This window comes from Paramormyrops kingsleyae, chromosome 6 (assembly GCF_048594095.1).
Source record: "Paramormyrops kingsleyae isolate MSU_618 chromosome 6, PKINGS_0.4, whole genome shotgun sequence".
Taxonomy (NCBI): Eukaryota; Metazoa; Chordata; class Actinopteri; order Osteoglossiformes; family Mormyridae; genus Paramormyrops; species Paramormyrops kingsleyae.
The window spans coordinates 20907611-20920551 of record NC_132802.1 but is presented as its reverse complement, the minus strand read 5'-3'; the positions used below and the strand labels follow the sequence as shown (position 1 = coordinate 20920551).

The window sequence follows — 12941 nt, the reverse complement described above, 5'->3', positions numbered from 1 at the left end:
TTGCATTTTCACATTGTGCAGGCATGAGCTGACAGTGACTCATTGTATAGGAGGAAGCACTCTGCAGTTGCTGGGACTGAATCTCCGGATGACTAAACTTGGAGGTCAGCATTCTGGTTGGAAGCGAGTCCCTCCATCCTTTGATGGATGGAGCCGCACTGCAGGGTCAGAAATGTTCATTAGCAGGTGGTTTCAGGCTCAAGTCAGAAAATGGGAGCAGCTGTTGTGCTGCTGAAAAGTGTTTACTTTGAATTAAATATTCAGCCCTATATTGGCACTGTTGAATTTTGGCTTTTTAATAGAGAATTTCAGGCCTTGTATGTTCCTATTGCTGTTCATTTTGGTGTAGATAATCTGCTTCTTGTGGGTTGTTAGTATGTTGTTTGATTTGATCCATTTAGGTATAGATCTTGACATAGAAAGTGTTGTACATGGTAATGGGTGACATGAGATCCTGTCATATATATGTCGTTTTAAAATGTAGGTACTGTGGATAATCAAGGTAAAACGGCATCAGTGGTGTGGTGGCAGTTTAGCAGATTAAAGTCCAACATGCAACAGACTGGTCTGTGTTGTAAACTGCCAAAAAAAACTAATGGAAGATAATGGAAATCTATTTCACCATTCAGAGCATTGGCGTCCAGTAAAACATACAGAATACAGGTGCTTACAGGCAGACATGGGCAAAACAGAATGGATGGATGATTTATTCATTGTATTCCCCAGACACTGGCATATATGTAAGGTTTTGGGACTGGTCCACCGCTGCAAACACTTTGTTTGTTAAGACAATAACTCAAACTCATTTGATGGATACTTTTCAAACTTTGCAGAGGCATTGTGTGGATGACAAACTAGAGATGATTCAATTGAGACAGATCGCCCCCAAGAGCGAATCAACATCGCTTCGTATTAGACATCAGAACTATAAAATAACATATATGGAATTATGCACTGACCACTAAACAATTAAAAAAAAATAAAAAAATTCGGCGGGGTGGAGGGCAACTCTGTGGTTTGTGACTCAGATGGTTGTCGGTTCAAATTCCTGGGTCGGCAGCGTGATCCCACCTTTTGGGCCCTTAAACCCAATTGTTCCAGGGATGGGCTGACCCTACTGTCCCCACTATGGCAGTTTAATGAGATGGTCTCCTGGGGTGATTTTCCGGCTGTCTTAAAGGAGTTCCCATATATGCTGAGCACTCAAGCTTCTTGGTCAAACTCCTTCAAAATCATCTCTACTGTGTTGAGGTCAGGTGTGGACAGTGCCAGTCAGCAGTCATGATCTGATCTGACTGGAGCCCAACAAACTGATGTCGTTTCTTCTTGTTCATTGTAATTTCACCTGCACTGCGCTTCTCTGCAGATCTGCCTTGTCTGTGCTTGAGTTCGGTGCTGGCTCTGGTTGCCCAGGGCAACGGCAGCCCCACCAATCATTGGCCATTATGCAATAACGGTTACTCTGTTAGAATTGCAATAATTGCCTCAAGTGTCTGTCAGGTGATGTATCCTGTGTTTTTCAGAGGCCTGGGAATGACTCATGCATTCATTCAGAGTCCCTCTTGGAGGGTCTCCATCGCTCTTAAGGCCAGTACATACATAATTATTTATCTCCCCCATGAGACAAAGTTATATAACCCAGCCAGTGGTGTTTTAAAGGTTCTTTTTCAGTTTTATTTTTTGCCATGCTGCAGAGTCTCCCTCGTAGCCTGAGTAGGCTTGATCTCAGTAATTCCACATGTGCGACTGTGATTTCATTTACAACATGCGTCCTTTCTCTGGAGCCCCATATCCGTATCTCCATACTGAACGCTGCAGGCTACCACCCTGGTGCTCTGGTTCAGAACCTTGGGACTCGAAACAATAGAAGGCTGCTTGTGAGAATCTCCACCCCGTCTGTGTCAGACTTGGTGCTCAATTCCCCAAACATTACCTTGTCTGATGAGCCCCAGCTCGTATGCCTCCATATGCTCCACTCTGATTGCAGATGATGTTCTTGCTGTCACACCCCCACATGCGCTTCCCTTTGCGTCCTTTGTGTCTATGCTGTGGTTTATTCCAGTCTGCTTTCCCCGCTGTACATGGCTGTTAGTGAGCTTGCCATGACCCTTTTCTTAGCTTCTCCCATCAAGGGGCCCCGAGTCCTTCCTGAGACATGATATAGCAGGTTCCTACAGGGTCTGCCTACACTGACACTCTGATGGGGGTGAACCTGTCTATTGCAGGAAAAAACAAAGCTTTTCATCTGTCAACAGCCAGTGAGAGCAGGCCATGCGCACAGTGCTGATGCAGGCAGGTAGTGCAGCTTTACAAACTAGACTGGCAGGCGATGGCTGTGGAGCCATCCTGAGCATAGTGGTGTAGCTCACCTTTGCTGGAATCTGACCTAGAAGCGCCAAGGCCTTGTTAGTAGAGGAAGCTGATCCATAGTGGTAGCACATCCTCTGTTTTTCAGATTAAACTATGAAACGACTAACTTTGAAATTACTCAACGCTAAAATCACATTGCAGTTTTAAAACACATTTGCTCTCTTCTTTGGAAAAATTAGCTGTTATAACATTGTAAAATGCATTGCAATATCGTAAATAGTGACACAGCTAGATGACCAGGTGAAGTGAAAGTTGAATTACCTCAATATGGGTATAATACGAAAATCCGAATCTTCTCCTACAAATCAGCATTGTCCTTTTTGTTTGTTTTTTTTTTTACCCCAGCTAATCCCCTTATTTAGGAAAACATGTCGCTGCCTCCATACTCATTGGCTATTTGTCCTTTTCTTGTAGTATTTTGGTATTTTTTCCTAAAGTTATTATAAATCTCTTTACAGGTGTAAATACAACAGACTTTTTGACCTTCTCTCTAATTTAAAGGGAAAAAAGCATGAAACACTGTTTTCAGTAACTGCTTGTTACATCTATTACCCCGATACATATTTGTTTTAAGAAATAAACATAACCTATTATCTTACTGCGTATTTCTTTACCACAATAAAGTACATAAAGTAGGCAGCCTGTGGAGTTACATGCCACAATGGGAAGGTTTATCGTCTCATCACCTCCATTGTTTGCCATCAGCCACCACTGCTTGTTAGTGCCAGTAAACAAGTTTGTCAACATTTCTTTTGTTTATAATTTGCCGTCTGGATCTTTTTTTATTATTATTTATTTTTTTTGTTAATTTGGCTGTTGTGTGTTTTTAGAGCTTTGGCAGTGTCTGTTTTGTGTTATTGTTTTATTTATATGCAGGAAGCCTTTGATTACATTTACCTCTTTGTTCTCTGGAGTCTTTATTTTAAGTCTCCCCTGTCCTTACCAAGATAAACATGTTCAGATTCACTAAAATTGGTAACTGAAAACAGTTCAGTATTAACCTGTCATAATATGAATTATGTTTTGGCTGTTACTAAAAATTCTGTTTGCTGCATGCAACAGGGCCATAATATTTTGGATGTGTTGGTCTATACCTCCCAGTTTACACAAAGGCTATAATAAGTAGCATCGCTAAATAGGGTCGGATATCTAAAATTTCGGACTCATCAAACTGTCGCGTCAGGAACTACTACAGAATGTTTGCTGCAGGTAGCAGTCCCCTCTCACTCGTGCATCTCCGTGCCTGTACACACATGCGTGCCCTTGTCTCCCTTTACCTCAGTTTGTACGCAGACAAAATAAAGTGCATGGATTCCTACTAGCCTATATGTAGCTTTAGAAATGTCTGCTTCCACGATGCCTGACTAGCGATGTAAGAATTGGATGTGCATAATATGCGATGTTGGTATCGATATCGCACGTCGGCCAGTCCTACTGCAGCCATTTTTCGAATTCAGTATAAAATACCCTGCCTCGTGTTGTGATGTCATTTGGCTGTGGTACCAGTTTTTATGCCAGTGGAAAACGAACACCTGGAAGTACTGTGCTTTTGGTATCTTCTTGAAGTACCAAAAGTACGGTACCTGGTGCAGTGGAAAAGTGCCCTTTAGTTGCGTGTTGAATTGGACAGCTTTACAGAGCGGTACATTTTGTACATGCTGTACGTCCTCTGCTATGCTCCATGCTACTTCTGTGTTGCGACTTCTTCTGTTAGTTCCGGGTCAAAGCCCAAGAGGAAACTGTCGAGCATGTGCAGAACGCCTAGGCCAGTTTGAGTCCAATTGAAGGAGTAAATCGACACGCAATCACATTATCTGGGTGTCTTAGTCCAACTTCAAGTTTTTGTGGTTGGTCAGGGCTCCCATATAATGGGAAGCCACTGTTTAGCTTGATTTAAAAGCAGAAGGATATGGTTTATGTTCTTCCTTATTACACAGTAGTGACAAAATAGTGACAACTTTAATTATCCAGAAATGTATACCTCCTCCAACTATAAACTGTACCGAAAACAATGTACATTGAAAATAAGCAAATCTTAACTAACCCATTTTCTATTGAACAAATCTTCTGAAACACAACAGAAATCCCTCCTATCACCAGACTTTGCATGGCAGTTGAATAAGAGGTCAACTTAAACTTTATTTTTCCACCCATTTGAAGCTGTGCGTGATGCACAGCAATTTGCAATCTTTGTAAAAACAAAATTTTGAGAGGTGGAAGTAGCGTTTAGTGGAAAATCCCACTAAACAAAGTGCACGCAATTGTGCGAGACGCGCATGTAATATGAAAAAAACAATGTATGATTTAGGAGTCGCTAACTTGGGCTGTTTTCACTGGCTACAGCTTGTGATACAGGGGTGACTGCTATCGCAACGAAGTGTAACTCGCAGTGTTGCGAGAGAAATTGTGGGGCATTTTAAGCATTCATCACTTCGCTTGGAAGATATTCAAATGGAACTACAAAATGCCTCAAAAACACTTATAACAAGATGTACATTGCTGTGCTACAAGGTGGAACAGTTCATTATTATGTAGGTTTCTTGTAGCATAATTATATAATTTTTTGGCATATGTTTTTTCATCTATTTGCTAGATAATATAAAGTATAACTATTTATTATATATTTATTATATTAAAATCTTAAATTTAAAAAGAGCTCTTTAATCGGAATTAGTACCGGTATCAGCAGCTGTGTATCGGATCAGAACTGAGAAAACGTGAATTGGTCCATTCCTAATTATAATCAACACTATAATGCCTTATGACTGTCAGTAGAAGATGCTGTAATGCTTTATTAATTGTTATATGGATCATTGTATTACATTATGAAGGTATCAGTAATGCACTATAGATACTTTAGCAAAGTGTTACTGTGTATTTATTTCTTAATACTTTTTTAAGCTACTGCACTGCTACCCATACTAACTGCTTCAGTGCACTGCAGCGATTACTTTACCATCTATTATTGTTTGAAGGTGCATGGTTCAGTGTTTTGGCTGTTAGTGTAATCATGGTCAACACTCAATGATGCATGTAGCCCTGTACAGAGGTTGTACGCCACGGCGTTGGACTGCAGGCTACTATGGTACTGAGATACCAGTTTTCATCTCCCATATATCGCAAGGACTGTGATAAGCAACTGGGTTGCGATCATTGACAAGTAATTTTAATAATTATCTAGGATATTTTGCTTTGCCTTAGCTCCTCCATGCCTTCCACTGAATGGAAATGTATTGGATTCCAGGAGCAATAACAGAAAGTGTGCTTTGTCAGCTTTCCGTCTGGCACAACTTGCAGTAACACCACCAACTTGCCTCATTTAATGCGCACAAAAAATATCTGGATCGGTGTCGGTGCTGCCAAACAATATCTGTGATATTGAATCAAATAAAAAAATTTAAATGAATTAAAAATCAGTGGTATTGCCCATCCCTACCAGGAACTACAAAAGTTTCCGGGTGAGACAGCTCAGGAACTCCAGCTGGGAAAACATCTTCGGTGGTGGCACGTGAGAGGACAATGACAAATGCAGATCTGGGGAACCTAATCACACTGAGACAAGTCACAGAAAGTGTATGCTATAAACATTTCTTTGGCGAAATGGGAAGAGTGTTGGTGAGCTGGAGATTGTGGAGTTTGGGGGTGTGGGAGGAGGAGGGATTAGATTGGAGGGGTGACAGGGCTTTCTGGGGAACACATTGTTGGCTTTTATATTTATTCATTTTTAAATGTCATCCTCCTCAACATGGTTGCCTCAATGTGCTTAACAAGGATTCTCCAGCAGAATTGTGGCTTTGAAGTAAACAAATTAACAACAGACTACAATAAATGACAGAAGGCAATAAAGGGGGAGGGAATCCTGAAGTGGATTTTTAAAAGAAGCTGTAGCATCAGCAGCTTGGAGGGATCAGTGGGCCGACCTGTGGGTGCTGCTCGAGGCTCCACATGAACAGGCCGCTCAGAACTCTCCTCCTATGCGTTTCAGGAACGCCTGGAATTTTTCGTGTTGACAAGGCATAATGTTTCTCTTTGTCCTCTGCTGGGAGACTTCCGGGGGGTGCAGTGGTCGCAAAGGACAGGGTCTGATTTTTCACAGTATGAGACACTGCTACTGTATGGACCCCCGGTCTGGTCTGATCAGGTTTTTTTTTTTTTTTTTTTTTTTTGGTTGCGGGGGGTGTCATGTCATGTTCAGAAGTGAACCGAAGAGTTTTATAATGCATTTGTTAGGATTTAACATCAGTAGCAGGTAAAACAAAACATTTTCTGGTGCTGTAATCCAGGGGGGGTTGATGTGACACACAGACCAACGGCATCAGTAATGGAGTCCCAGTGCAGTGACACTGGGGGGGGGGGGGGAGAGGTTGATGTGCCATAAGGATGAGCCCTGTTTGCTTTCCCAGCTGTCAGACCAAAGTGTGAGGGGGTTGTGTAAGCGGGCTGGTGTCATTTAATGTGGCCAAAATTCCTGTGGACCCTCTCTCCTACTGTCACCCTACCCCCAACCCCCCGCCCCTCCAAAGAACACTACCTACTCCACGGTTATTTGGACTTTTTTCTTCACAGGGACACCCTTCCTTTCCTCCCCCAGTGCCGATGTCACTGGGACTCCCCTTCCCAAGAACCAACAGTCTGTGTGTCCTCTGTATTGATGGCGTTGGTCTGTGTGTCCTCTCCACGATATAGCCCTTCTGTCTCCTCTGTATTGCTTTGTCTTTATCTACATCTTTATGCATGCATTACTCTTGTGGGTTGTGTCAGACTCTGGTCAGCCTACTTTCCTCTCTGGAATTTTGTTTGTGCTCTGGGTGAGGGCCGAGGACCCGGGTGCGAGCTGGCGCAGTGGGGCCGCCCACCCCCTCGCGAGCCTGAGCGGCCGGAGAAGCCAGCTGTGGAATCTGTGGGTGAAGTAATCAGCCTTGTTTTCTTTATCCAGAACACTAGATTAAAGGTGGCTGCACACTTCAAATGACTTCCGGACAAAACAAACACTTCAGCGAGAACAATCTGTTCCATATTTAAAACGACAGTGCTATATTGTTCATTCTGTGTCACTCCACAACCCAAGAGGGCGCAGAATGTTTTAGATGCAGCAGACCCCCACACAGAGCGCAAATAATTGTATTGCGGCAAGTGCTTTACTCATTTTAATAAAGGAGCACTTTTAAAATGAAAGTTTTATTAACAGCCACTATTTGTTTAATACTAGCAGAGGCATGGAGAGGGAAGACAACAATTTAAATGACGTCATTACTCTCTAATGAAACACACCAATTGTATGGCAAACATTATATGGTTACATTTACGAGCAACATCAATATACAAATACATATTAATTTACACTCAAGGTAACTGCATAATCAGTCCTGCTGACCAACCCCAACCATTATGTCAACCAATTGAGGACAGTGGGTGGGATCAGAATAAAAAAATGTTCACTCATGGGAGTTTTACTTACGCAAAAACTCTGAGGGTTGAACAAAAAGATGATTGGTCCAGAGTGATAACCAATGAACATCAATCAGATGTCTTGGACCTCCCTCCTCTAGTTGTTTGGACCCACCTTCTCTGCAATCTGATTGGTTATCTTCCTGAAACCAGTCATTTTTCATTCTGCCCTCAGGACATTTTTGTGTAAGTAAAACTCCCGTGAGCAAAAAGCTCACCTCAGGGACCCTACAGGCCGTATTGCTAAAATGATGTTGATTGCATTTGATACTAATGAACACCTATTAAGGTGGCCGCATACTTCGGTTTTCTGGGTGTCTTCGGTACAGAAAGAAAAGCTGCATTTAAAGCCTTAACAGCATCAATAAATACCATTGTTATCAAATGACTCTGTGTATTATAATGTGTGAAAGTGATTCCAGGGCAGGCATGGGAAATTTTTATAAACGTTGTAAATGGTCACAGGCTTCACGGCCCAACGTTCCTTGGTCCCGTTTTGGCTCTAGATGGCGCTCATCTGCATCTGGAAACCCAGCTACGCATGTGGTCATAGATCTTCTACAGCTGGGAAGCCAGTGGAAGAACCGCAAATGATGAAGATGCCTAGCTTTTAAAATCCTGGTGTCTTCGTGATGGATGTATATGGTGTATGGGAATGAGTTGTGAAGTACCTGAAAAACACATACTCTAGATATTCTCTTTTAGCTTCGAGCAAAGGAGACTAAGGGGGGACATGATCCAGGTATATAAGATTCTGACCAGTCTAGATGCTGTTCAGCCAAATAGCTATTTCTATACAAGTTTAAATACTAGACAATACATTTTAAAATGAATTTGAGAAAGCACTTCTTTAGTTATGGAATAGTCTTCCTGTTAGTGTAGCGCAAGCTAAAACCCTGGGTTCCTTCAAATCAGAGCTAGGTAGGATTTTAACAACTGTGAGCTATTAGTTAAGTTCTCCCCAAACGAGCTTGATGGGCCGAATGGCCTCCTCTCGTTTGTAAATTTCTTATGTTCAAATGTATACATGTGAACCCACGTTGATTGAGCTTATATGCTCTGCCACTGCTGGCACCTGTTTGGTTTCATTGTGGAATCTCCTTTTAGAGCTGCTGCTTTATGACTTCAGCCTATTCGTTGGTTTCCCTTTAGTGAGGCTCACAGAGGAAGTTACCCCAGTGCATCATCAGTGCTTCCTGGGAAGGGCAGGGCAGGCCCACACTTGTCAGTCGTGCCCTATGCTTATTTATGTTGCGAGTAATGAAAATGGGTGGGGCTACTTAAAGCGAGACGACTTTAATGGGACGGCTGTCTGCGTAGGAATGCCTGTGTCTGTCATTCAGGGACACTGTGTGTGTGAGTGCGTCCTCCAGCTGCAGCTTCTAAGACCGCCTGTTTGCCATCCCCTGCAGCCTCCACGTGTATAACCACCTGTAAGAGGACTCCGCCCCCTGTGCCGCCTCGCATTGCCGCCAAGCCCTTCATCTCCGTCACGGTGCAGAGCAGCACAGAGTCAGCCCACGACACGTACCTGGAGAACCAGGAGCGCAGGACTGAGGCTCCCCCCTCCGCCAGCCGGCCTGTGCCCAGTTACCCTCCCGACGGCCCGGAGCGGGTCTATGCCACCCAGCCTTCACCCTGCACCACCCAACAGGAGCCCCCAACCCCCAGCAGCCCCCCCAAGGAGTCGCAGCATGACACGGCGCAGAGCCCCCCGGACACCCTGACCCCCAAGGAGCCCCAAGCTGAGCTCGGACCCAAAAGGAAGCTCTCGTCCATCGGGATCCAGGTGAGCGTCCCTGCGGGGCTCAGAGCAGAGAGCTAAGTTCTTGGTCCTACATTGAAATGTAACGGGATTGTCATTCACAGCGATGCAGATGAATTTCTCTTGTGTTTGTTTTATTATTAGTAAGCTGTGGTCCTCACCAAGAGTAAATCGTTATGGAGAACTGGCTTCGTTTTTCCCAATAATGTGATTGATGTCTAGGTGGACTGCCTTCTGCCGGTCCAGAAAGAGGAAACGCCACCCCTGACCAGATTCCAGTCCATCGGTGTCCAGGTGGAAGACAGCTGGCAGTAAGTGCAGAGGAGGGGTGGGTCCTCACTTTTCACGGGTTCTGAATTCCTCACCCACTCTCCGGCTCTGGCCTTCCTGGATGTTTTATTTGTTTTTTTTTACCCACAACGCCTACCTTCTGCTTTTAGCATGTATGTATAAAATATACACCCCCTGAGACAGATTTAAATTAGGCTCCACATAAAAGAGCAAATAACGCAGAACCTCCTGTGGGTAAACTCCCCCTTGCCACTACAGGGTTCGAAAATTTACTCAAACTGTTTGTGCACCTTTGTGACTCACAGTCCAATCAGGGGCCGCTGAAGCTGTTGTTTTTATTTTCCTCATCGCACACCCCCAAGGGGAATGACGTCCGGGGGCCCCAGGCTACAGACATCAGCCCATGGTTATGTTTTCACAAATGCCACCCATCTGCACAGCTGATTAGGATGTTGGAGCTCTTACGGCTGTGCACCTTGGTTTTGTGTTCTTCCTCTACTCAAGCTGGCAGCCTTCAGTCTGCATGCTTAACTGCCATGCTATCTGTGTTTTATCCCATAATGATGTGCTTTCATTGTAAATGTTTTCATTTTCGTGGCTGATGAACGGCCTTGGTTTAACTTAGAGTTGTCAGACCTGGTCCTTGAGACATCGGTGACTGCTGCCCTCTTTGGTTTCCGTTCTGATGGTTGGGCCACTGCTGGGGATCCCGGGTGTAAAGTGGTTATATAGCCGTAACCATAGTCTGTGAACCCTGTGTGTGTCCAGGCTCAACCGCTCCAGCAGCATGGCATCCAAGCCGGAAGCGGACTGTGACATCCAGGATGATCCCAAGCCAGCAGATAAGGGAGTGGCTGACAGCGCCACGCAGCCAGAGAGTGAGCCGGCGCCCAACACCCAGGGCAACAGTGAGGGTGGCACCGGATGCCAGGTCAGCTCCTCTGCCCCGTCCTCGTCGTCGTCCTCCTCTTCTGAGAGCCTGGACCCAGCGCTGGACCCGTCTTCGTTGCCCCCGCCGGATCCCTGGCTGGAAAGCGTGACCAGCAATGGCGGTAGCGTCCCCACCGGCGAGACCCCCCCGGTCGGCGCGCCCACCTGCCGGAGAGACGGCCACTGGTTCCTCAAGCTGCTCCAGGCCGAGACGGCACGGATGGAGGGCTGGTGCCAGCAGATGGAGCAGGAGACCAAAGACCACCAGCTGTCGGAGGAGGGTGAGCCCCAGACCACTGCAGCTGCACTGGAATGAGACATGCGCTGCCCCAGGAGATCGGGCTGTTACAGTGCAGCCCTCTAAGAAGTGTGCTGAAGCAGGAAGTCACCTTGACATGCCAGAGTCTCAGAAGCAGTAAAAAAGTTTCATTAGCGGAGACTTCCTGGGTTTTTTTTCCTTCTAGGGCCTGTTTTTAAAGAACTTGGCCAGACCATCAGTATCTCCCTCCGTCACACCACATCTCCATGGGGCTGCAATGCATGTTTATGTTGGTAGTCAGGTCATTTTTATATATATATATATATTAGCCTTGCGTTGTACCTGAGTCATGCGAGTGCTGCGGCAGGTCCATCCTAAGACTGGGATCAATAAGCTCTGGCTCTGAGTCTGCTGCTCAGTTAAATGCTGCATTACTTCTGGTTACAGTGGAGGGAAAAATTGGTGGGGAAAAAAGCATGGGTGTAAATGTCACAAGCTTTGTTGTGACCAAATGCTTATTAGCACACTCTCTGGAGCACTGAGTCGTGGCTGTGGGGTCGCTGGACTCCTAGTTGGTTGATTAATTACTGGACAGTAACATTATAATAATACACACACACATATATACATACACATACACTCACACTGTGTGATTTAGGTTTTTTGATGCTACTTGATTAGTAGTAAATGCTGGATGAGTTTGGGCTGTAAAAACAAGGTTAAACTTGTTTTTTTTTATAAGAAATACACTAATTGAAAGCTGAATGGGAATCTGAATGCAGTTATTCAGATAGAATTCAGTGCGACAAATGTCAGTAACCCCCCCATCCCCCCCCAACCAACAGCTTCGTCACTCTGATTATCAGAAGTCGGGGGAGAATCAATTCAGTTACAAATTGGGATTCTTTTTGGTGGAAATTTTTTGAGCACCCCGAGAGTTTAAATCCATCCGTTCACCTTCTGTGACCCCTTGTCCTATTTAGGGTCACGCTGGGTCCGACGCCTATGGGCACAAGGCAGGGAATAACCCAGGGTGGGGCACCAACCCATCACAGGGCACAATCACACACCATGCCTTCAGACACACACACACACACATGCACACTTACAAGCAATTCAGTAACTCCAATTAACCGTGGAGGGAAACCAGAGTACCCAGAGGAAAACCCACGACGACATGAGGAGAACATGCGAACACCACACACACGGAACCTGGGTCCCACACATGTAAGGCAATAGTGCTAACTACTGCACCACCATGCAGTCAAGCCAACCGCAAGGAGACTGGGGGCTTCATGATTCATTTTTATTATTTTGAGCATTTATGTATATCTTGTATAATGGTTTAATGGTGCCTATTGCTCCATGTTAAATTTAAATCATTCGTAATGGTGATTATGATGGTGATCATTATGCTATTTTCGTGCCCCTTCTGGAACTTGGTGCCCTCCCCACAGCACATGAAGCACAGATACATAGCAGCAGTAACATTCGTGTGCATCTTTCCTGGCACCGCCCCGAGTCGGACGACCACAAACCTGCAGCTGTCTTGTCAAAGAAACATCCTCACCCCCGAGCATGTTAACCTGACCGTCTGTTGTTGTTGCATAAAAACCCAGTGCTCCCCAACAGTAGTGTAATGTGGAGGTACTTGTTTACAAGATATTCTGTTGAGAATTCCACTTTGCTGTAGATTTCTTCAAGTTGTCAGTTCCGATTTCATTTTTGTCCCCTTCTTGTTCACAGTAGCATACATAATGCATACTGTAAAAGTGGAATTTTGGGTGTGCATGTCATTTAGGGGCGTGTCTGTCTCAGCGGGCTAAGCCTCTGTCCCTGTGATCAGAAGGTCACTGGTTCAAGCCCCAGCCGCAGCCG

The 12941-nt window shown here is 44.9% G+C and overlaps 1 protein-coding gene across 12 annotated transcripts in view; it reads left to right on the top strand.

Moving 5' to 3' along the window:
- Nucleotides 1-12941, top strand: part of LOC111855149 (disks large-associated protein 4-like) — a 195628-nt gene that overhangs the window by 171140 nt on the left and 11547 nt on the right. For 11 of the 12 annotated variants that reach the window (XM_023833873.2, XM_023833872.2, XM_023833866.2 and 8 more), the window contains 3 exons: nucleotides 9231-9607; nucleotides 9806-9894; nucleotides 10643-11085. In XM_023833873.2, the coding sequence (XP_023689641.2) occupies nucleotides 9231-9607; nucleotides 9806-9894; nucleotides 10643-11085 (909 nt within the window). Of the gene's footprint in view, nucleotides 1-2; nucleotides 105-9230; nucleotides 9608-9805; nucleotides 9895-10642; nucleotides 11086-12941 lie in introns of those variants that run through there. The other variant, XM_023833877.2, reaches the window with a different exon arrangement.